Below are 22,551 nucleotides of genomic sequence, written 5' to 3'. Positions count from 1 at the left end.
GAGCCAGGGTCCCAGGTGGGACAGGAAGGGGCGAATAAGGGGGGGAGACCCATCCCCCCAACGCCAGAACTACCCAGGAAGAGGAGGGGAAAGAGGATGGGTCTGCCAAAGCTTTTGTGTTGGAGAAAGACGCGCCAAAAGCCATTAGGAGGTTCTGAAACCGACTGATCACATCACTCCGTGTAAATAGCATGACTTCAGCACTGTAAATACGCAGCACCAATAAAAGAATAAAATGCAGAGCTGCGTAGCGTCGTTACTCTGAAGTAGTCCACTCCGGCCACTGTGACATCAGCAAATAATAATTCAACAGAAATTTACTCTTAACAATTGCAATAAATAATCTGGTCCAGCATCCTGTATCACGGTGGCCAAATGAATGCCTATGGAAAGCCAGCATGCAGGGCCTGGGCTCAACAGGACTCTCCCTATTTGTTATTCCCAGAAACAGATATGCAGAGGCAAACTGCCTCCATCACAGGAGGTAGAACATAGCCATCATGGATGGTAATAGCCATTGACTTGGATCCCTCCAAACCCATGCACTCCAGCTTCTGGGTGTCAGGATTTTGCAAGCCCACTTGAACAGGTAATCACCGAACCTTCTCTTCTCTTTGAACCCATTTTGTAAATTCCACCAGCTTGGGGGGGAAAGGATTTGGAAACTGGGATGGTTGGGTGCCCTCCTTCTGCTGGTAGACTCCAGGTTACAAGGGAACTGGAAGAAGACTCATGGACGTGTGAAATTATTGCAATTTAAAAACCAAGGTCTTGACAATAGCTTGATGCTTTGCGTAGGTGGGGAGGGTTATAAAGGGCGCCAATGAGGTTAGCACTTGGCTGCACATGTAACAATTTTCTTCGAGACAATGCTAAGAATTTGTGATGTAATCTGGAAAGCTTCCCCACAGCTTGTCATTTCCTGCAAATGAAAAGCCACAGGACGTCTTGGTGCTTATGGAGCGGCTTCATCTATGGCCCGGCAGGTGGGAAAGATGCAGGATTGATGGTCAAGAGAAGAAGAGCGACACAGCTTGATCCGCCCCATCTGAGGGACCGAGACAGAAAGAATGTGACTTTTGGGCCAGGCAACTTACTGAATGCTGTAGTTCTCCTTCTTATTGTATGCGTGGATTATGCTAAGGCCTGGGACGGTGGACATGATCATGGAAAGCCATGGAGACTTGCTCATGTTTTCGAATCGCTTGAGCTCTCGGATGGTGCTCTGGAAAACCCTGCAGCAAAATGCAGGTAAGATTGCACAGAGTTAGATCCTGGCTTTGGAAGGGGACTTTGATCCCTTCCTAATGAGTATTCTGGATTTGCAAACTTGAAGCAGTTGGCCACCACCTCCAAGACAAGTCTTACAGTGCATCCTCAGGCCTGTCTCAGAAGTATGTCCCACAGAGGGCTCATCCACACTTGGGCTTGACCCCGTGTTTTGAACATATTGTGTACCAATTGATTCCTCTGGGTTTGAGAGCTTCTTCTTGTTCCATATCTGAGCCTTGCGGAAATCCAATCTTAGCCACTAAATCAGATCCTATCAGATATGCAGAGAGAGAGATTCTGCTTAACTGAGATTCAGTTCATCAGGTTTTTTGCAAGGCATCACTGCGGAACAACGAGAAAAGTTCTTGGAACCAGGGGAATTGAATTTGTATACAATACAATTAAAATACAGGTCAAGCCAATGTGTGGATGAGCCGTGAGTTCCATGGGTGTAGGACTGTAGACTTAGGCCAGATCTATTTTAATTATCTGTGGGATAATTATCTGTAGGATAATGAATTTATCCTGTACATAAGGTCTCTGGGCAGGTTAGGATAACATTGTGCATTTGTGAAAACAAGGTGAAACGATTCCAAAGGGAAGCAGCACGCAATGGGTTACAGAAAGCAGACCGAGGTGGGTCTTTGAAGCAGGAAGCTAAGCAAATAAAGTGGAAGCTACAGAATGGAGATGCTAGAGGCACCTTTGTGGGGAGGGACTTCTACAATTCGGAGGATGCCTCTCTCAGGCTGTCACTCCTCACTGTGGGTGGCAGGAATGCCAAGAGAGCTGGCTCTTCTGACCTCAGCATCGAAGAAGTTCAATTACAGTGGTATCTTGGTTCTCAAACTTAATCCATTCCGGATATCTGTTCAAAAACCAAAGCATTCCAAAACCAAGGCACAATTTCCCATAGAAAGTAATGCAAAATGAATTAATCCATTCCAGACTTTTAAAAACAACCCCTAAAACAGCAATTTAACATGAATTTTGCTATCAAACAAGACCACCGATCCATAAAATGAAAGCAAAATGTACTGTGCTATATAAAATAAATAAGACAGTATTGTAGATGATAAAAATTAAAATTATTATTTTTTCTTACCTGCACTGATGATAGTCATTCTTTGGATCGGGTTTTTTTTATCCATTTCCACAGTCACACAATCAACCAATCAGTAGATGAGCCAGGTTCCACACAGTCACAAAAACAAATTAACTGAAAAAGCCTCCAAAATAAAAACACAAAATAAATAGCAAAAACAAAAGCGCCAGACTTAATCCTTTCCAGAAGTCCATTTGACTTCCGAAATGTTTGAAAACCAAGGCACAGCTTCTGATTGGTGCAGGCGCCTCCGAAACAATAACCGACAGCTGCATCGGACGTTCGGCTTCCGAAGAAAAGTTTGCAAGCCGGAACATACACTTCCAGGTTTTTGGCGTTTGAGAACCAAGGCGTTTGAGAACCAAGGCGTTTGAGAACCAAGGCGTTTGAGAACCAATGTACCACTGTAGTCGGGATAAAGGGGATATCTGGGGGATTAGAGCAGCCCAAAATGGAATCTCTCCCTTTTAGAGACTGTGTTCTGGAAAGCAAGGGGAGACTACAAACTGACAGGAGGGGAGGGTAGAATTAGAGACCAGTGGGTTCCCTTAACTTGCAATGGGCAGAATGAGCACACAAATCAAATACACACTGCAGGGTTGTTGTTATTTTCAAAATAAATTCTGGGGTAGGAAAAACAACTACATACCAGAGAGAGGGGTTGGGAACATCCAACTTACCGGAAGAGTAGAATGAAAATCATCATTAGGACAGCGACTCCAATTAGGAGGTAAGGAAACACAATGGCGACGATGACAATGATGGAGAGGACCATGAAAAACTGCTGCAGAAACATTTCGGCATGAAACGGAAGCCGCACGTCCACTTCGTCCATATCTTTAGAGAAGCGGTTCATTACTCTGCCAGCGGGAGTCGTATCAAAGAAACTCATTGGGCTCCATAAGATCTGAGGGTGCGGTAAAATGACGACAACAAATTGGGATGGCAGACATGTCTTTTGTGGCACTCGGTGTTTGGGATCGTAGATCTGTGCCAGCTTCATGTGAGCTGTAGTGTGAATACAGCACTGGGCTGTTGTTTTTGTTTGGCGACTGGTGGTGGTGGTGGTGGGGTCTTCTTTGTAAATCAGACTTGAAAGGACAAGCACAAATCATGGTTTCATTCCTCACCATCGCCACCACAACTGTTAAGGGGGGGGGGGATGAAGCATGCACTCCAGAATCACAGCACTGCAATTGCAATAGTGGGGGTGCAAAACAATTCTGTTCAAAATGGGAATGGTTTCAAACTGGGAGGAATCCCTGTCGTAACAAAAAAAAAAAAGTAAAATGGCAGGAAACCACGGTGGAAGCTTGTGCAGCCCAGGCACGATCAGGCGCTTCAGCAAACTGCACTAAGGTGCAGGTGAGGTCCTCTTAAGATTCTCTATCTGGCTCTGAAACTCTCACCAAGTCTCTCCTCTCCCAGGCAACTCTCTCCACTGAATGTAGGAGCAGAAGAAGAGCTTGTTTGATCAGACCAAGGGCCCATCTAGTCCAGCATCCAGTTCGATGCCCCGTTGGGAAGCTTACAAGCAGGACGTGAGCACAAGAGCAGTCTCCCCTCCTGCGGTTTTCACCAACTAGTATTCAGAAGCAGGACTCCCTCTGTTCAAGTCGCTTTATTGGTTGTTTGCACAAGGCCCAGCATTAATGGCCATCACAGTCGGGTAACTGATGGGGTCCATGGATAGCTCAACAGAGCGCCTAGATGCCACCATTCTGTTTAGCTAAAACATGTGCCCAATACCTCTCGATTTATGGCACCCGCCCTCCTTCTCCCTCTCGGCTTCCCAGTGATCATCCCAAGGAGCTATCACTGATGTCTCTCTATGCGGAGCTGTTCTGAAAGCACACCTTTCATCATTTCTAGCTAAAAAGAGTGACCCGGTGACTTTCTGACAGCACATAATTGGACGATAAAAATCAAGCCAGCTTGTTAAATATGTAACAACACTGTTTGCCAGCCGGAGATTTGCGATACCTTCTGAAACATGGTGTCGTGTAGCCTCGACGACGCCCGCAATGCTGTCTTAGTGAAAACAAAGCCTTTGATGAAGCTCAGGGTAATCATGGAAACGATGCTCATTCCATAGATGAGTTGGTAGAAGCTGTAGTTTTCCTTTAAGGAATGGATTTTCAAAGAAGACTATAATTGAGAGCAGATTACTTTTCTCTCTCTAAAATAATGACAAATTGAGACACAGGAACATGGGGCAATTATCTGGACTATATAATGAGATAAGACTCCATCGGGAAAGTTAGTGATTTCGCCAAACAACAAAACCCAACAGTTTTGCAGTAAACATTTAAAATATATGGCAGAGTAGGAACTCTGCTTACCGATATAACCCTCTTTGTATTCTTGGGTGGCACTTCCATTAAAATATACATTCCTATTTCTATGCGTAGTTTGAGATCGGACCAGTTCAGACATAATGTCTATATAATAGTTTAGCACAACAAGAACAAGCTTGGGCTCACCCACTTCCTCTCCAGCATAGCAACAGGGAGGACTTTGAAGGCTTCCATTTTCATTTTAGATTAGTCACAGGTTGTCCGAACCCAACAGGCCATGATGAATCATAGCTGTGAATTGCTTAAACAAAGCAACTCCAAGCCACAGTTTAAGAAGCTGGCTTGTTTCAAGAAACTGTAGTTAAGATGAACCACAGTTCATGGTTTGGGTGTAACACTAAACTGTAGATAATTTAAAGCTAAAGACAAGGGTTCAAATCCCTGCAGGCCATGAAGCCGACTGGATGACTTGGGGCCTATCACCGCCTCTTAGCCTAACCAACCTCACAGAGTTGTTGTGAGGACAAAACAGGGAGGAGGAGAACTGTTTTTGTTGAAGATTCATTCCCCGTGTCTGCTGTCATGGGATTGTTGTTTATCACATGATGGTGTATGTTTTCATTCCACAGTGGGAAGTGACGAAGACAGGATGTTTGTGTTACTGTGTTTCCTGAAGTGGAACTATTGTCCTTTGTTCTGTCTCTTTGCAGCCTGATGCTAGAGAGAGAGAGAGAGCAGGGCCATCTCAAGCCGGTTGGGCGCCGTGGTGCGGAGATCGCTCTGGCGCCCCCGCCCTGGTGGGCGGGCGCTGTGCGCAGCATGGCTTCCACACGGCTTTTCCGCGCAGCGCGCACCTGCCGGCCTGACACCCTGGCGCCCCGCGCCACCGGGACTACCCCTAGAGCCAGGCCTGAGAGGGAGCCATGTTGCAGTGCTCCGTGTGTGTTTATAGGTCTGTTACGCAACTGCGAAGACTCTGCAGATCCCTAAGTGTGCTAATGCTTTTTGGCATCAGTCGGGCATGTGTCTCTGCCAGGGTCCTACTCGTGAGTAGGAGATCCTAAGAGTTTTTGCCACCTTGTGCTCTATGAAGGAAAGGTCGGCTTTATATGTAATAGATAAATGTATACAAGTAAAACACATTATAATGCTGAAAGGTGTGCTTACCCGTAAGCCCTGCCTTAACCAGTAACTCAACCACCAGCTGCTGAAGGCTGAACAACCGATCATCAGAACAAAGAGAAGCACAATGAAGAACCACAGGATGAATCCTAAGAAAGGACCATTGGGCCAAGTTAGTAAACAGGGAATGAGTGGACACAATGCACTGGTGAGTGCCCATTTAGGGCTGCAATCAGAGAAGCATTTTTCTTAGGCGCAAAGTCCCGCCGAACGTCAGTGAAACTTGCTTCTGAATAAAAATGCATGAGAATTTGCTGCACGTTTCCTAGAAAGGGGGACAGGAGGGGCTGGTGCCCATTGAGACTGGTGGAGGGGAAGGGAGGGCGACTCACAGTTAAGTGGAGCCAGGGCCCACGACAGGCAGAACCAGTTTCATGCCTGTCAACCAGTTTGTCCCCCAGATGTGTAAAACCATTTAAAGCATCCATGTCTACTTAAAGGCCAGCACACACAAAATAACACAATGTAAACTCAGACATTCTAAAACCAGACCACAGCACCACTTCTGAAGCTCGGTTTATAATTAGTCACTGAAAGCCACAGCAAAAAATAATAATAATAATGGATCTTTAAAGCTCATTTGATGATACTGGGGGGACAGGACTTGGCTGATTTCGCACTGAATTTCACAACTGTGCAGCAACCATCAAGAGTGGTTTATTCCATGTGTCTGCCAACCTAATTGTCTTCCCATGGTAATTCTGTCTTCCAGGGAACCTTGGGAACTGTAGTTCTCTAGGAGAGGAAGGGGGCTATGGATCATTAACAGATCATGTATTGCACTCTTATCAACTATAGTTCCCAGGATTCTTGAGGAGGGGGACATAGAGGCAAAGGTAAAGATACCCCTGACCGTTAGGTCCAGTTGCAGACGACTCTGGGGTTGCAGCGCTCATCTCGCTTTACTGGCCGAGGGAGCCGACGTTTGTCCACAGACAGTTTTTCCGGGTCATGTGGTCAGCATGACTAAGCCACTTCTGGCGAACAAGAGCAGCGCACGGAAATGCCATTTACATTCCCGCGAGAGCAGTACCTATTTATCTACAGTACTTGCACTTTGAGGTGCTTTCAAACTGCTAGGTTGGCAGGAGCTGGGACCCAACAATGGGAGCTCACCCCGTCGCAGGTATTCGAACCGCCGACCTTCCAATCGGCAAGCCCTGTGGTTTAGACCACAGCGCCACCCGCGTCACTGGAGGACATAGACGTCTGTACCAATTTGTACAGGAGATATTCTCAGTAGCCTCTGAGCATGTGTTGAGTACATTGCCTTCAATGCTTAGTAGTTAGGTTGCCAGTCCCAACATATATATAAAATCAAGAGTGGATTTTATTGGCAGCGTTGATTCCTGAGTAGTTCCCCATTTACATACTTGCATACTATAAAAGGTTCCATTTTAGCAGAAATCTACAATACTGTAACAAAATAAGGGTTTTCTTTGGGGGGAAAGAAGCTTGTTGCAGGATGATACCTCCAGATGCCTTGATGTAAGCGTGGTAGGTTTTCCATCTAACAGAGCCTTCTTGCTTCTCCTCTTTCTGAACGAGTTGATTTACAGGAGCTGGAGCGGAAACCATCGAGCATTTATTCACGCTGTAATGTTATCCAGCCCTGACAAATCTCATGCATTTTAAGTAAAATTGGACGTCACTCGAGTCTATCAACTAAAATAAACATTTGAGGCTTCACAGGAGCCTCGGCGAAATGCTCTCTCACTGCCAGGTTCCCCCGGATGAAACCATATGGTAAATGCTACCTCTGTTTTCCTAATGGCTGTCGAATGAATTGGAATCCGTGGCTGGAATTAAAAAGCAAAAGGGCATTGATTTGACGGGAAAGTGATCAATATTCCCCAGCCTTTGAATGCAAAACCTTCTTGATGTGCTTGTTCTCCTTTCTGATCAAATATAAAGCTTTTGTTTTTCCAAAAATGAAAAATGAAAACATTCAGCAAAGGGACCAGTTTCTCTTTCTCTTTTTCTTTTTTTGCAAATCATCTTTATTGGTTTCTTTTAATTTACATTCGTAGAATCACATTATAACATCTCAGTTCTCCTATGGCTAAGCATGTATTTCTAAATGATAATAATAATAATAATAAATAATAATAATAATAATAATAATAATAATAAAGAAAGCAAAAACTAAAATTTGTGATTAATTGCTTAGTTCATTCATATTCCTTTTATACTTGACTTCCCTCCCCTTCTTACTTGGGTCCTCAGTTTCACTTATTTGAATGCCTATGAGTTTGTTTCCCTGTTTTTCCACTATATTCTAGTATTTTTTTTCTTACAGAAGTAATTCTAAACCAGTCAAAATTTCAATTTCCCCATAATAGTCTTTCCAATATTGTTTGACTATGTTCCAATCTTTTTAAAAATTGAGTTTAGTTTGATCTCTTATGTGCCCAGTCAACATGTCCATCTTCGCACAGTCCATTAATTTGGTCAACCAATCTTTTTTGTCCGGTAAACGTTCCCTTTTCCAGTTCTGTGCAATCACAACCCTTGTTGCGGTGGTGGCGTACATGAATACTTTCTTTAAATCTTTTGGAATCTCATTTCCCACAATCCCTAATAAAAATGCTTCTGGTTTGGGGAGGGGGTGAAATTTTAAATATCCTTTTTAATTTGTTGTGAATTAGACCCCCAAACTCCCTCATCTTTCTGGGCAAGAGATTTTGGGTAAAATATTGAACATGATGCGTGGTTGAAATTGTGGAATCAAACATTGAAATTTACTGCACGTACCGCTCTGAAAGAAAATGTAATGAAAATGATGTATAGATGGTATTTAACACCAGTAAAATTAGCTAAAATGTATAGAATGAGTAGCAAAACTTGCTGGAAATGTCAAGATAAAGATGGTGAATTCTATCATATGTGGTGGACATGCGAAAAAGTAAAAAGATTTTGGGAAATGATATATAATGAACTGAAAAAGATGTTTAGGTATACCTTCCCCCCAAAAAAACCTGAAGCTTTTCTTTGGGGATTAATGGGAGAGGAGATAGCAAAAGGAGATCAGAGATTATTTATGTACGCTACAACCGCGGCTAGGACTTTATTAGCCCAAAAATGGAAATTACAAGAGATACCAACAATTCAGGAGTGGCAGACGAAAATGATTGACTATGCAGAGTTAGCAAAGTTGACTGGCGGGATCCGAAACCAGGGAGAGACAAAGTTCCAAAAGGAATGGAGTAAATTTATGGACTACATGGAGAAGAACTGTAGAAGTTTAAAGACACTTGCAGGACTGAAATAAATCCTACGAATTGGTTTTAAGTAGATGGACTAAAAGGAACTGCGAGATAAGAGTGGGAAAGAAAACCGAATGATGGGAGGGAGGGAAGTCAAAGCTCGGCAGAGCAAAATGAACTGAGATAGGTGAATATAAGACAAAATGTAAAAGAATTTTTTTTGTGGTTGTTATTATTTGTTGTTTTGTTGTTGTTGTTTGGTGTTGTTTATTTGGAAAATTTAATAAAAATTATCTTTTTAAAAAAAACAAAAACTCCCTCATCTTTCTGCATGTCCAGCAAACGTGATATGTTATACCTACCGCTTCATTGCATTTCCAACATTTATCTGAGGTTGTTTGTTGGTTTGTTTGTTTGTTTGTTTTTACATTAAGGCAAGTCTGCTTGGTGTTAGACGGTACAATCTATAGAAAACCTTCATATAGTTTTCCTTAATTGTATAACAGGCTGTGAACTTAAGGTCTTCCTTCCATAATTTCGCCCATTCTGACAGCTGTCCTAGGTCCTCTGCCCACTCCACTATATCTGCCTTCACCTCCTCATCCTTTACCGACAACTCTAATAAAATTTTATATCTGAAGAAGTGTGCATGCACACGAAAGCTCATACCAAAATAAAAACTTAGTTGGTCTTTAAGGTGCTACTGAAGGAATTTTAAGATTTTATACATTTTAGATAAGGTTTTCTGGTTGTTATAGAATAGATCTTGCTCAAATCTTGAATGCTCTTTCCCGAAACCCCTCTTTTTGTCTTGTTTAAATAACTCATATACTTGGTGGTATTCTAGCCAGCCTGACGCCTTATTTTTTTATCTCATCAAAGTTCTTAAGTTTCAATTGGTTATCTTCCTCACACAGGATTTCCTTATATGTTGCCCAAATGTTTCTCATGTTGACCTTTTTTACACTCATGGCCTCCATGGGTGACAACCACCCATTTTTTACCCAGCTTTTTTCTCCCCAAAAAAGGAAAAAGGGAAACATTCAGCAAAGGGATCAGTTTCTCTTTTCACTCCAGCAAGGATTTGTTACGAAGCTGTTTGTGTGAAACAGGGACATCGCTGTCGATTAAATTTTTTTTTTCATTCTGAAGTTTTTACAGTGTTCCAATAACTTTTGTTCAGCTCGAATAGCATCTTCAGCACACTTTTCGTCTGGGAACGTTTTAGGGGAAGAAATACGTTGAGTATAAGAGAGGAGCCATATTTCCCAGTCTCTCCGAGTAGTAAAAGTTGGAGGGTGGAGAATCAAGGACACGGGCTGAACGTTCAACAGAAGGGCTTGCCATATCCCAAGCCAGACCATTGGCCCATGTAGCCCAAGGTTTGTTGTAGGGTTACAGCTTGTAGTTAAGGAAGAGAAGCCATCACCACGACCCTTAGTTCAGGCAACACGCTAGGCCAAAACTTTGCTTAACTCCCATCCCTAAACGATTAAGGTCCCAAACATCAGATAGACTGCCCCCTTCTCTGCATAACCTCTTGGGTGTTAAGATCAGCAGAGGGAGCTCTCTCCACTGCCCTCAGGTGTTTGGGGGCAGGCAACCTGGGAAATGGCCTTCTCTGTTGCAAGTCCAAATTCCGTGTCCACAGATGTGTACCTGGAACCTTCATTATACAGTTGCAGTTATATGCTAAACACACCTCTTCACCCCCCGGCCTTTAACACCAGTAGCATATACATATATATATATTAGGACCCACCCTATTCCTGAGACCGCGATTGGTTTTAAACTCTTTTCAGCACAGAATTTTAAACAGCTGCTGCCTGCTCTGGAACGTTATGGCAAAGGGCAGGAAACAAATCAAATTAATCTGGGATAGCTCAGTTGGTAGAGCATGAGACTCTTAATCTCAGGGTCATGGGTTCAAGTCCCATGTTGGGCAAAAAGATTCCTGCATTGTGGGGGGGGGGGTTGGACTAGATGACCCTCGTGGTTCTTTCCAACTCTGTGATTCTGTAACAATAATGAGGAGGAGCAGGAGGAGAAGGATCCTGCACTGAACTTAAAAGTCAAGGGCAAAGCAAAGGAGGTACATGTTCCTCTCTGAAATCTGTGGCATGGATAAAAAGGTCAGTATAAAGCAGTTCCCTACATGCCATGCACAGGGGTAGAATCTGTAGTGATGGGGCCTTTGCGTGTACAGCACACATGTAGCCATCCATGTAAACTGAACCCTGACAGTTCCAGACCCCTTGAAAGCTTTTGGGTGCCTAGGACCCCCCACCCCCACCCCCCAGCTCAAGCCCCCACCCCAAGCATTACAGCGATACCCATTTAAATTTCTAATCAATTTAAACCAATTAGCAAGAGATTGTATGAAGTACCTGTGTCTCTTCTCACTTTGAGGTCGCTCCTGGATTCCTTGCTCGGCTCGTCAGAAACGTCAAAAGCTGGGGGATGCGAGAGAAATGTCAGGCGAGCAGTCAAAGCCATTTGTAAAAGAAGATTATGATACTAAATGATCTCACCAGGGTTTTCAGTCCCTATGTAAGAGATTTCAGGGACATCCTCCTGATTCTCCTCCACACATACGTCCACCGTGTCTGAAAAAAGGAGGGTGTCATGTGGAACCTGCAATAGAGAAATACATGGAGTGAATATTTTGCAAGAGAAGCCCAGCCGGAGCAAACCATGCTCACCTCTAACCCAGCATCCAGTTTCCAATGGTGGGAAGCTCCCCCTTGAAACAGGTTGTGAAGGCAATTCTTTCTAGTAGTTTAAGTCCAAGTGACATAACAGAGGTATTTAAATTATGTGTGGTGTGGAGAAAAGCGGAGAGGGAATCATTTTTCACCCACTCTCATAATCCCGGCCCTCAGGGCCATGCAATGAAGCTGAATGTTGGAAGATTCAAGACAGGCAAAGGGAAGCACACAGATGTTAAACTATGGCACTCACTCCCACAGGAGGCAGGGATGGTCAACAGCGAGGGTGACTTTTAAAGGAGATTAGACAAATCCATGCAGGAGAAGGCTATCAATGGCTACGGGATGTGCAGGGCACTATAGTGCATTAAACGGTTTTTGTGTTGTTTTATTATGATGAGCTGCCCTCCCCTGAAGGTCTGATTAGGCATTTGAAATAACAAATGATGACTCTATCAGGGATGGGGAAAACTCAGGCCCAGGTACCAAGCGTTCTCCTCTCCCAACAGGTCACTCTATATGGCGCTTCAGACTTTCCCCCCCAAGCCATCCACTTCACTAGCTCTGCTTTGCATCTCAAATCTATATAGTTGTTCCTTTCTAGAAATGTGTTCTTGAACTACTGTATAATTGTGCCTCTTGCTTCCCTGCATGGAAGATGGAAGGGTGTGTGTGTGTGTGTAAGAAAGAGAGAGACCTTTGAAATGTAGCTATACAAAAAGTAAGAGTCACATCCATTGCTCTGTGTTTTTCCCCCACCGGACCTCGTCCACCACTAGCATTGGCCCTTGGAAGATTCCCCCATGGGAATGTGGCCCCCAGGCTGAACAAAGGTCCCCCACTCTTATTCTAGTTGTTAAGTATATAAGTAAGAAGAGTCATAACAACATACAAAAAGCCTGCTGGATCAGGCCAAAGCCCAGCTTTCTGTTCTCACAGCAGCCATTCGCATGCCCCTACGAGCAGGAGCCCAGCTTTCTGTGGTTTCCAGCCTCTGGTATTCAGAAGCCTCTGACCACAGAAGCAGAGCCTAGCCATCATGGTTAGCTGCTCTGGGTTGCCCTGCCCTCCCTCACTGAGTCCTCAAAGGCCCAGCAAGCCCAGCCTCCGGTTACTGGCAGACGTCAGCAAGATGGCCCCTGTAAAAAAGCTGGCATGCCACCGCTTGTTGTTTGCCCTGGTATGTCAGCGTTGAGGACTGGTACCCACCGGCATTTCCTCCAATCGCAGGTTTTCAATGAGATTAGCGTAACGCCCCTTCGCAGCAACCAGCGCTGCGTGGGTACCGCTCTCGCATATTCCTCCGCCTTCGAGCAATATGATTTCATCACAAAATTCTAAGTACTGGCATGCATGTGTGTGTGTGTTTAAAGGCAATGGGGAGAGAAAGAAAATTGGTTAAGTGGGAAATGAGCTGAAGGGAATACGCAGTGCAAAATGCATTTTCAGAATAAAGACAAGTTTCAGTTTGTAGTTTGGAAAACATCAAATGTTCTGCCGCCGTGCACCCTTGTTGAGGATCATAATTATAGTTTATAGATAAAATGCTACATTCTGTGCACCAGGCAAAGCGAGGAAGAGAGCGCACCCCGATTCTCCCTCCCTCCCAAAGTTGTTAGAGACGTGTAAAGACTGCAATGCTTCAGGAACAATAAAGGTAGAAAAGTACTTTTGAGTTTGGTGCAAACTGCAAGGAGACAGTAGGCTGTTGCTGGGTTCTGCCTAGGGATGAATGAACCTGTCAGTTTTGGTTTCCCTCCATTTCTCATTTCTCCAGTATTCAATTCAGTTCTCCATGTTCCCACACTCGTTTGCACCATTCAAACTGTGAAAATTCAGCAGCTATTATTCTTTAAAATGCTATGATACTGCTTTAAATGTACAGTGAAGATGGGGGCCTTACTGTCAACAATGCAGATGATGAGACAATATTGTCTGCTTGCGCCTGAGGCTAGTTTAGGGCAGCACTCCTCAATTTTGAGGCCCCAGAAGCTGTTGGGCTACAACTCCCATCATTCCCAGTATGCTCAGCCAATGATCTGGAATAAATGCAAGTTGTGGTCCAACCAGAGACTGGACACATGTAGCACACAGCACTGTCCCTTCAGTACTTTCACTCCTCAGCATGTGCCACCTGTCGTGTCTGCCTCACTCTTCCTAATGTTAGGGTGGGCCCTGTTCCCACACCTGTCTGAAGCAGAAGAGCTATATATTACTGCAGGGGGGAAGTCTAAGGGTGTGCTTAGCCTGAACTGCACATAGAATGGCTCCATCTATGTCAAGCAACAGCAAATTTCCAGCATCACTGAGAAGAAGTACCTTTCTTTCTCTTCTGAATTTTTATTTTTTTAATTTTTTAAAAAGCTGAGCCCCTTAAGCTTTGAGCTGTGGCTCTTGTGCCCCCTGCTGGTGTATTGCTGTTTTTTTCATTTTTATCAAGCTGGCGGCAGGAGAGTAACAATGAAACAACGAAACAGAGCATCTGCCTTGCATGCAGAAGGTCTCGGGTTCAATCCCCGGCATCTCCAGGTAGGGCTGGGAGACAACCTTGCCTGAAACCCCAGAGAGATGTTGACACATGAAAATTTGTTTCCACTTCCAATGAGCCACATGGGCAAACACATGACTCATACGGTTTACCCTCATATCTACCCAGCAGCAGTGCAGAGGGCAACACATTTAATCTAGCCAAAATAAAAGCATGTCTATACTTGGGTATTTGCAGTTTTGCCAGGTAATGTTGGCAGTCAGTGTGGAAACTACTGAGCTAGACTGACCAATGGCCTACCTCTTATAAGGCAGCTTCCTCTGTTCCAGCCGTTGGGTCTATCCTATGTAAGACTTAAAAACAAATTCATATGCTAAGCTATTGAAACCCATTCCCTTCCATTTCCATTACCTGCAGCTGATGAGTAATGAGGAGGATAGTCTTCCCTCGTAGCGCTTCTTTGATGCATGCTTCAAAAATATACTTGCCAACATGTGCATCAACCGCTGACAAGGGATCATCCAATAAATAAATGTCTCTGTTGGCATACACAGCACGAGCTAAGCTGATTCGCTGCTTCTGGCCTCCAGAAAGGTTGAGCCCCCTTTCCCCTATCTTTGAAAGGGAAGAATTGCCATATTCAATATATACAATGTGTTGTATCCAATCAGGGGTGCCAACTTGAATAAAATATGGAGGAGCAGGTAAGCACCCCCCGGCATAATCAATCACAAGATGTGACACATACTAACACCATTTGATGGCAATGCCCATCAGCTGGGGGGGGGGGCTCCGTCAAATATTTTATTGGGAGGGGCCCCTAGGAGTATCCAATGTATGTAGGCTCCTATGTATCCAATGTATGTAGTGCTAAGCTAAAGTCCCTTAGCAGCATTCTTATTCCACTAGAAACTGTTTTGCACCCAAGGAAGTCCGTTGCACAAGGGAATGCATAAGCAAGCTGCTGGTTACTTTGTTGCACAATGTGTTGTTGCACAGGGTGTTGTGCAACGTGCTTCCACGAGAGCAACTGCTGCAGTGGATTCCTCTGTTGCGCAACATTAAAACCATTCTGCCCGCTAACGCAAGAGGAAGCTTGCCAAACCAGTCCATTTTGTCTAGGTACTGTAGTGGCTTTGGCCGACTAGTTAATCATCGCAATCAGCATAACCAAATAAGTTGCTCTGTGCTATAGAACAAATGGGTGCGCGTTCCTCTCTCCCTGCCCCCCCCCCTGCAGCTGCTGGGTAGGAAAACAGCAGCTAGGGTGGTCTGTTTGAGCTGAGCAGGACGCAGGCTGGAAGTTGGAGACAGAGAGACATGTCTGCTCTGTGCTGGAAGAAAAGCTGTGACTAATGGAGAAGCAAGGTCTGTTGGGGTATTATTCCTGGGAGCCCCTTCGTCCTATGCAGAGGTTCCATAGATGTATCCTAACACCACCACAGTCTCAACTGACCTTCACTCGAAGGAAACTGAACCCTGGATAAGCACAGGAACCCCTGAAGAATTTCACGGCTTGGAGAATGGGGTGGGCTGTGCAACTATATAAATACACATTCTTACACCTCTACATTTTTGCAGCGAATTGCAGCTCAGATGGAAGAGGAGACCTATTTATAGGGGAATATCTGTAAAGGGAGTTTGCATGTGTGCTTCTCCAGAATATTCTTCTGGGGATATGTCCCATGGCAGACACTTGGACAGCTCTGCAGACACACGCTCCAATGAGGCACCTGGTGTCTTTTTCAAATATCTGCCATGGCAGTACAGAAATAGCTCAAATGCGATTGAGTTCCGAGCTAGATTGCGCATCATAATAATCCCAGGTAGAGAGTGCCCTTAATATAAATTTAAACTGACAAGGTGGCCTGTGGGGGACACAGTGCCAAAATCCATTATTGTAGTATTTCTATCCTCACCCCCCTCCCCACCCCCTTCCCTAAATATGGACCTGCTTTCATTGCAATCAGTCACAGGGAAAAACAGAGCTATCCAGTTGGAAATGAAACAGGAAGACTCTGGGATTTTCCTTTGCTGCTTTTGTGGCTCTTTTGAAAATTAGGTGAGGTGCTTAAAAAATAAAACAGATCCAGACAGAGCTTCCCTATTCTGCTCCCGTTAAATTGTCCGAGACAAAACATGCAAAGGGTGTCTTGGCCCTGAGACAAATTAGAGTCTCTTCTTCAATCATAAGGCTGCCTTGAAAGGTGGGAAGAAAGGGACCCACCCACACCCTGGGTTGCTAGCTAACAAGTCTTAGGACAGGTTGTGGTACAGTGGTACCTCGGGTTAAGAACTTAATTCATTCTGTAGGTCAGTTCTTAACCTGAAACTGTTCTTAACCTGAGGTACCACTTTAGCTAATGGGTCCTCCCGCTGCTGCTGCACAATTTCTGTTCTCATCCTGAGGTAAAGTTATTAACCGGAGGTACTGTTTCTGGGTTAGCGGAGTCAGTAACCTGAAGCGTCTGTAACCCGTGGTACCACTGCATTAGGTTTTTTTTTAGTTTGCAGATAAGGTAAGTGGAGGCATGATTTTTTTTATATAAAATTAAGCATGGCATGAAGAAAGTGAGTAGAGAAGTGGTTGGTTCCCCTCCCCCATAACTCTAGAAGGGCATTAGGAAAGAAGATGAATGCTGGAAGATTCAGGGCAAATAAAAGGAAGTGTTCCTTCATGCAACACACAGTTAAACTGAAGAAGTGTGCATGCACACGAAAGCTTATACCCAGAACAAACTTAGTTGGTCTCTAAGAACAATCCCCCCCCAACTGTGTCAGACCAACATGGCTACCTACGGTATCTGAAAATAGTTAAACTATGGAACTCGCTCCCACATGAGGCAGAGATGGGTACCAAACTGGGTGACTCTAAAAAGAGGACTACACTAATTCATGGAGAACAAGGCTATCAATGGCTATGCTCTGCTTCCACAACTGGATGCAGTAATGCTTCTGCATATCAGTTGCTGGAAACCGCAAGAGGGAAGAGGGCTCTTGCGCTCAGCTCCTGCTTGCTGGTTGCCCACAGGCATCCAGCTGGCCACTGTGAAAACAGGATGCTGGACTAGACGGGCCATTGGCCTGATCCAGCAGGCTGAGTAACACGTCACAGGGGTCACTGACCATTTTGGGCCTGCGGGCCAATTTACAAACCAGAGAAACTGTTGTGGGAAAACACAGAGAGAGAGCAACCTATTCTACTGGTTACAACAAAATGCTTCATTCAACAGCAGGAGTGGACTAGAGAAGGCCTCTGCAGGCAGATGTGTGCCACGGTTGCCACACTGGCACTCCCCGTAAGGGACGTCTAATCCACATAGCAATTTGTTGTACATTTCTGGAAGTGTACACTGAGGCTAGATTGATTGTTGCCCTTGTGTGCTTTCATGCACCTCCCCAGCCCCCAGCCCCCAGCCCCAGCCAGTGAAATCAAAAGGGACTTGGCAAGATTAATTTGACAATGCCTTGACAGAGAGGGTAAGAATAGGAAAGCTGTTTCACTATGAATTAAAGCGCTTACAGGAGGGCATTTGTCAGAAAATGGCGCCCGATAGCATGCGCTGAATGTCCAAGTTAAATGCAGCTTGTATTAAAACACTTACTTCAGTCATATCTCCATATGGAAGAAGGTCCATATCCGACTTCAGGCTGCAGACTTCAATGGCATAATTGTACCTTTTTTTAAAAAAATGGAGCATTCAGACTCTTGCAAATCACTATTTCTTTCCAAGCAAGAGAGACACTACTAGTTTTGTAGACATGAACTAAGTATATACTAATACATAAAAATCACTAATAGCATGCAGGCTTTCAGCTTGCTCCCAGGCAAAATTCAAAGTGGAACTAACATAATGTTGGAAGCCACCTTAGGTCAATTTAGCTCTGTAATGTCTATATGGAATGGTAGGGGATCTCCATGATTTCAGACAGGAGACATTCCCAAACTTACCTGGAAGTGTCAGGGATTGAACCTGGAACCTTCTGTATGCAAGGCAGATGCCTTACCACTGAGCTATGGCTCTTCCTCTGGTTTTTACCTGCACTGCTCTAAGTAGTGTGGGATCAGGATAGCTGAAGGACCACCACCTCCCATTCTCACCCGTTTCCCACAGCATCAGAAGTCCTGCCAAGCATCCTGCCCCTTGCAGAGGCCCAAATGGTCAGGGTGGCACCCCAGTTGTGGAACCAGACATTGACCCATCTCTTCAACTTTAGATGAACTGTAAATTGTCTAGCTTTTAGCTTGGTTTGAAGTCTGTCTCCCTCGCTGCTATTCTGCTCTGGGTTTTATCGCATAAAATAGATTAAGGCTATCCTAACCATGTCTACTCAGAAGTATGCTGGAATCAATGGGACATGCTCTGAGGTCAGTGGGGTTAGAATTGCAGCAGTAAGCAACACTCGCTGCTTTACGGTCCAGCCAGCCTATATAAAGCTTCAGTTGGAGCTGGGCACTTGCTCGGACAACAACTAGCAAAGCTAGCTCAGCAGAAACCTAGGAGCTCTCCAAGGTGCTGAAGGTGCTCTGGGTGCCTGAAACTCCTGATAAGACAATGCTGGATGAAATGTGGACATCGATAGTGGGCTGAGGAAGAAAAGTTGCCTTCCCTGGGCTAGATGGATGGGTGTCACGCACCACAAGGCAGTTTGCTCCGTCTGGCTTTAATTAATCTCCCCAAAATTAAAAAGCAATATGCATAGACTGAAATGACACTAATTAGCAATGCCATGTCTCATTAGCTGCTGTTTTTTTTTGTTTTGTTTTTTTGTTGGTGAGCCAGGGGCAGATTTAACATATTCAGTTTGTTATGAATTATTATTATTATTATTATTATTATTATTATTATTATTATTATTATTCCCCTCTTGTTCTACACTTTCAAAGCACAACCCGTGGCACTTGGAATCTGACACACACCACATGACAATACAAACTGGGGGTGATATTTGAAACATGATATTTGAAACGTGAGAAGCGCCCAGCTGAGAAGACAAACCAAACTAAGATCTATAGAAGCAGTCTTTCTCTGGTATGAACACACAAACCCAACACTTCCCCAAGATCCACTGACGTGCGAGGTGGAATTCTGCCCCTGAGTTTAAAAGCCTGTGAGGGAATTGGCCTTCCAGGGTGCTTCTGAGGTGAATCCCTGACCACCGGTCACAAAAATGTCCATAGAGGCCTCCTTCAGGCCTGCTGCCTGTTCTGAACAAAGGAAAGGTGCAAAGACTTTCTCTCCATGGGCGATGGCTACAGTGGCTGAGGTAGGTGCCTTTACCGCATTTTGATGGCTGGTGTATCCACCCCATTCTGTGGCTCTGCCTCTCCTTTCGCTCTTTTAGATGGGGGAAGCCATTTTATGTTGTGCCACACATCCGGCAGCCACTTCCTCAAAATTCCAAATGAGTCCATGGGCTGCAAAAACAATTGTGACCCCCTGGCTGACAAAGTCAGATTGACTATAATAATAATAATAATAATAATAATAATAATAATAATAATAATAATAAATTTATTCCCCAGCCACTCTGGGTGGCTTCCAACAGAAAAATAAAATAAAATAATCTATTAAACATTAAAAGCCTCCCTAAACAGGGCTGCCTTCAGATGTCTTCTAAAAATCTGGTAGCTGTTTTTCTCTTTGACATCTGATGGGAGGGCGTTCCACAGGGCGGGCGCCACCACCGAGAAGGCCCTCTGCCTGGTTCCCTGCAACTTGGCTTCTCGCAACGAGGGAACCACCAGAAGGCCCTCAGTACTGGACCTCAGTGTCCAGGCAGAATGATGGGGGTGGAGACGCTCCTTCAGGTATACTGGACCAAGGCCATTTAGGGCTTTAAAGGTCAGCACCAACACTTTGAACTGTGCTCGGAAACGTCCTGTGCTTGGAAACGTACTAAGGGTGGGTGCCTCTCCCTGCACCTTGGGAGAAGAAGATCCCCCCCAAAAAAAAAACATGTGGGTGCCTAGAATGCTCTCCGACACACCGTAGGATTGCAGCCTTACAGTTATTTAACTTGTATTGCTCCTTAGTAATGTGTTGGGTAGAAACCTGTCTGCACACTTCAAGTAAAATGACCAGAGAAAGCTAATGTTCAGGAAGGAACCCGCAATGTTCCTGAGGAAGGCACACACACACACACACACACAGTGACAACCTCATTATCCTCTTGTCTAATTTTATATTTACCTCTGTGCATTGTATTCTTCTCCAAAAAGAATGTTGTCTCTGACGCTCCCGTGAAATATCCATGCCTGCTGAGACACGTATGCAAAAGTCCCATGCACCGCGACAGTCCCCTCATGGAGGTACATCTAAAACAAGCAGAGTGCATGCTGTAATTATTTTATCAGCTGGAAACATTCTGTATTGCTTTCCACCCGCCCCCCTTTTTTAAACAGAACCAGCTCAAAGTAGATTACATGAACACAATGTTAAGATTACATATCTTCGAAGAATAGATTGTTACAATAGAATCAGCACAAATTTCATTTTTAAAAAACCAGCTCAAGCTACAAAAATCAGTTAGGAAAGCTTTTAATCTTTAAGAAATCAGTATATTTTAATATTTCTGTTGAAAGCCGCCCAGAGTGGCTGGGGAAAAGATGGGCAGGGTATAAATATATTAAATAAATATAAATTATAAATTATTATAATATATAAATATAAATTATTATTATTATTATTATTATTATTATTATTATTATTTCATACTTTAAACCAAGGGTTGAGAACTTCAGGTCTGGGTGTGGCCCTCCCTGGCCTTTTTATCTGACCCTTGAGACTCCTCCTAGCCACACCTATTCTCCCCAGGTCACACCCCTCGTCAGCCCTGCTTCCCACCCTCCTCGATAGTTTTTGCAGGGCTAAAATGCGTCCTTGAACTCTGACAACGCTCCTTGATTGCCCAGCTGGAGACAGGCAGGCGCATGTGAAGAAAAAGAAGAAGAAGAAGAAGAAGAAGAAGAAGAAGAAGAAGAAGAAGAAGAAGAAGAAGAAGAAGAAGAGGAGGAGGAGGAGGAGGAGGAGGAGGAGGAGGAGGAGGAGGAGGAGGAGGAGGAGGAGGAGGAGGAGGAGGAGGAGGAAGAGGAGGAGGAGGAGGAGTTTGGATTTGATATCCCGCTTTATCACCACCCGAAGGAGTCTCAAAGCAGCTAACATTCTCCTTTCCCTTCCTCTCCCACGACAAACACTCTGTGAGGTGGGTGGGGCTGAGAGACTTCAAAGAAGTGTGACTAGCCCAAGGTCACCCAGCAGCTGCATGTGGAGGAGCGGAGACGCGAACCCGGATCCCCAGATTACAAGTCTACCGCTCTTAACCACCACACCACACTGGCTGCTAATCTGCTGTGCAAAAGTAAAATTCATTTGCATTTACCTGCAAGTAAGGGCCCATACGACTGCAAACTTGAGAATGTCTTGTAAAAACCACCTGATGTCTATAGCACATGCTACCCACCCTGAAAAGCACAGCTTCAGAGGACACTGTCGCACTGCTGGTGTTTAGTCTGGATCCTCCTAATCACTCCATTACAGAAAATCAAATGCATAGAGAGGTGCCCTGATTACATCTAATTGAAATTGAGTGCTAAGTGAGTGACACAGATTTTGTAATAGTGGCTGGAGAGCAGCTTCAAGAGCAGATTAGCTGCCTGCTTCCTTTTCTTCCTCTTGCTCCTAATTCAGTGGCATGCATTACTGAATTTCCATATTTTATAGGCAATCCTTCCTGCCCAGGACAGAAGTGGGGGAGGTGTGGCCCTCCAGGTGCCAAAGGACCACAATCCCCCACCCCACCCATGAGCAAAGCTAGCTGGGGCTCACGGGAGTTGGAATCCAACAACGTTTGGAGGGTGGCACGCTCCCCACCGCCGGTCTAGAGAAACTTAAGCAGTGTATGCTAAAAAGAAGAAGGTGCAAACATTTGTAATAAGGAAAATAGACCTTAGAAAGCAAGCATGATTACATTTTCAATTGTTATAAAGCATCACCATGTGCTCTGTGTTCACTTGGAGAGCTCAGTGCAGTTTTGGGCTGCATTTGGGGACGGGCTAAAATGTGAAGTGAAACAGAAGTGGATTGTTCGTTTTGGGGGGGCAACGCTTGAAAGCAAGAGGAAGGGAGGAGCTTGTCTGCTAGCCACGGCTATTAATAGATATGTCGGCCATTCTCCCAGAATGGACCAGGAGAGCTTGACCACGGCTGTTCTGGCACTGGTGACTCCAATATTGGATTACTGCAATGCACTGTGTTGTAGAGCTTCCCTTTGTGCTTAAGCTGGAAGCTGC

The 22,551-nt window shown here is 44.6% G+C and overlaps 1 protein-coding gene across 1 annotated transcript in view; it reads right to left on the bottom strand.

The window, feature by feature from the left end:
* The window catches only part of LOC118086797 (ATP-binding cassette sub-family C member 12), a 67,948-nt gene that overhangs the window by 28,128 nt on the left and 17,269 nt on the right, over positions 1–22,551 (bottom strand). The window contains exons 12-22 of the mRNA XM_060276464.1: positions 20,453–20,577; positions 17,864–17,936; positions 14,670–14,873; positions 12,980–13,114; positions 11,594–11,696; positions 11,450–11,515; positions 7,329–7,418; positions 5,779–5,945; positions 4,361–4,498; positions 3,058–3,284; positions 1,098–1,235 (exon numbers count right to left, since the gene is read on the bottom strand). Of these exons, the coding sequence (XP_060132447.1) occupies positions 1,098–1,235; positions 3,058–3,284; positions 4,361–4,498; positions 5,779–5,945; positions 7,329–7,418; positions 11,450–11,515; positions 11,594–11,696; positions 12,980–13,114; positions 14,670–14,873; positions 17,864–17,936; positions 20,453–20,577 (1,466 nt within the window). The remainder of the gene's footprint in view (positions 1–1,097; positions 1,236–3,057; positions 3,285–4,360; positions 4,499–5,778; positions 5,946–7,328; positions 7,419–11,449; positions 11,516–11,593; positions 11,697–12,979; positions 13,115–14,669; positions 14,874–17,863; positions 17,937–20,452; positions 20,578–22,551) is intronic.

Source organism: Zootoca vivipara, chromosome 6 (assembly GCF_963506605.1).
Source record: "Zootoca vivipara chromosome 6, rZooViv1.1, whole genome shotgun sequence".
Taxonomy (NCBI): Eukaryota; Metazoa; Chordata; class Lepidosauria; order Squamata; family Lacertidae; genus Zootoca; species Zootoca vivipara.
The sequence above is the reverse complement of the archived record's forward strand: the minus strand, read 5'-3'. Positions and strand labels throughout refer to the sequence as shown.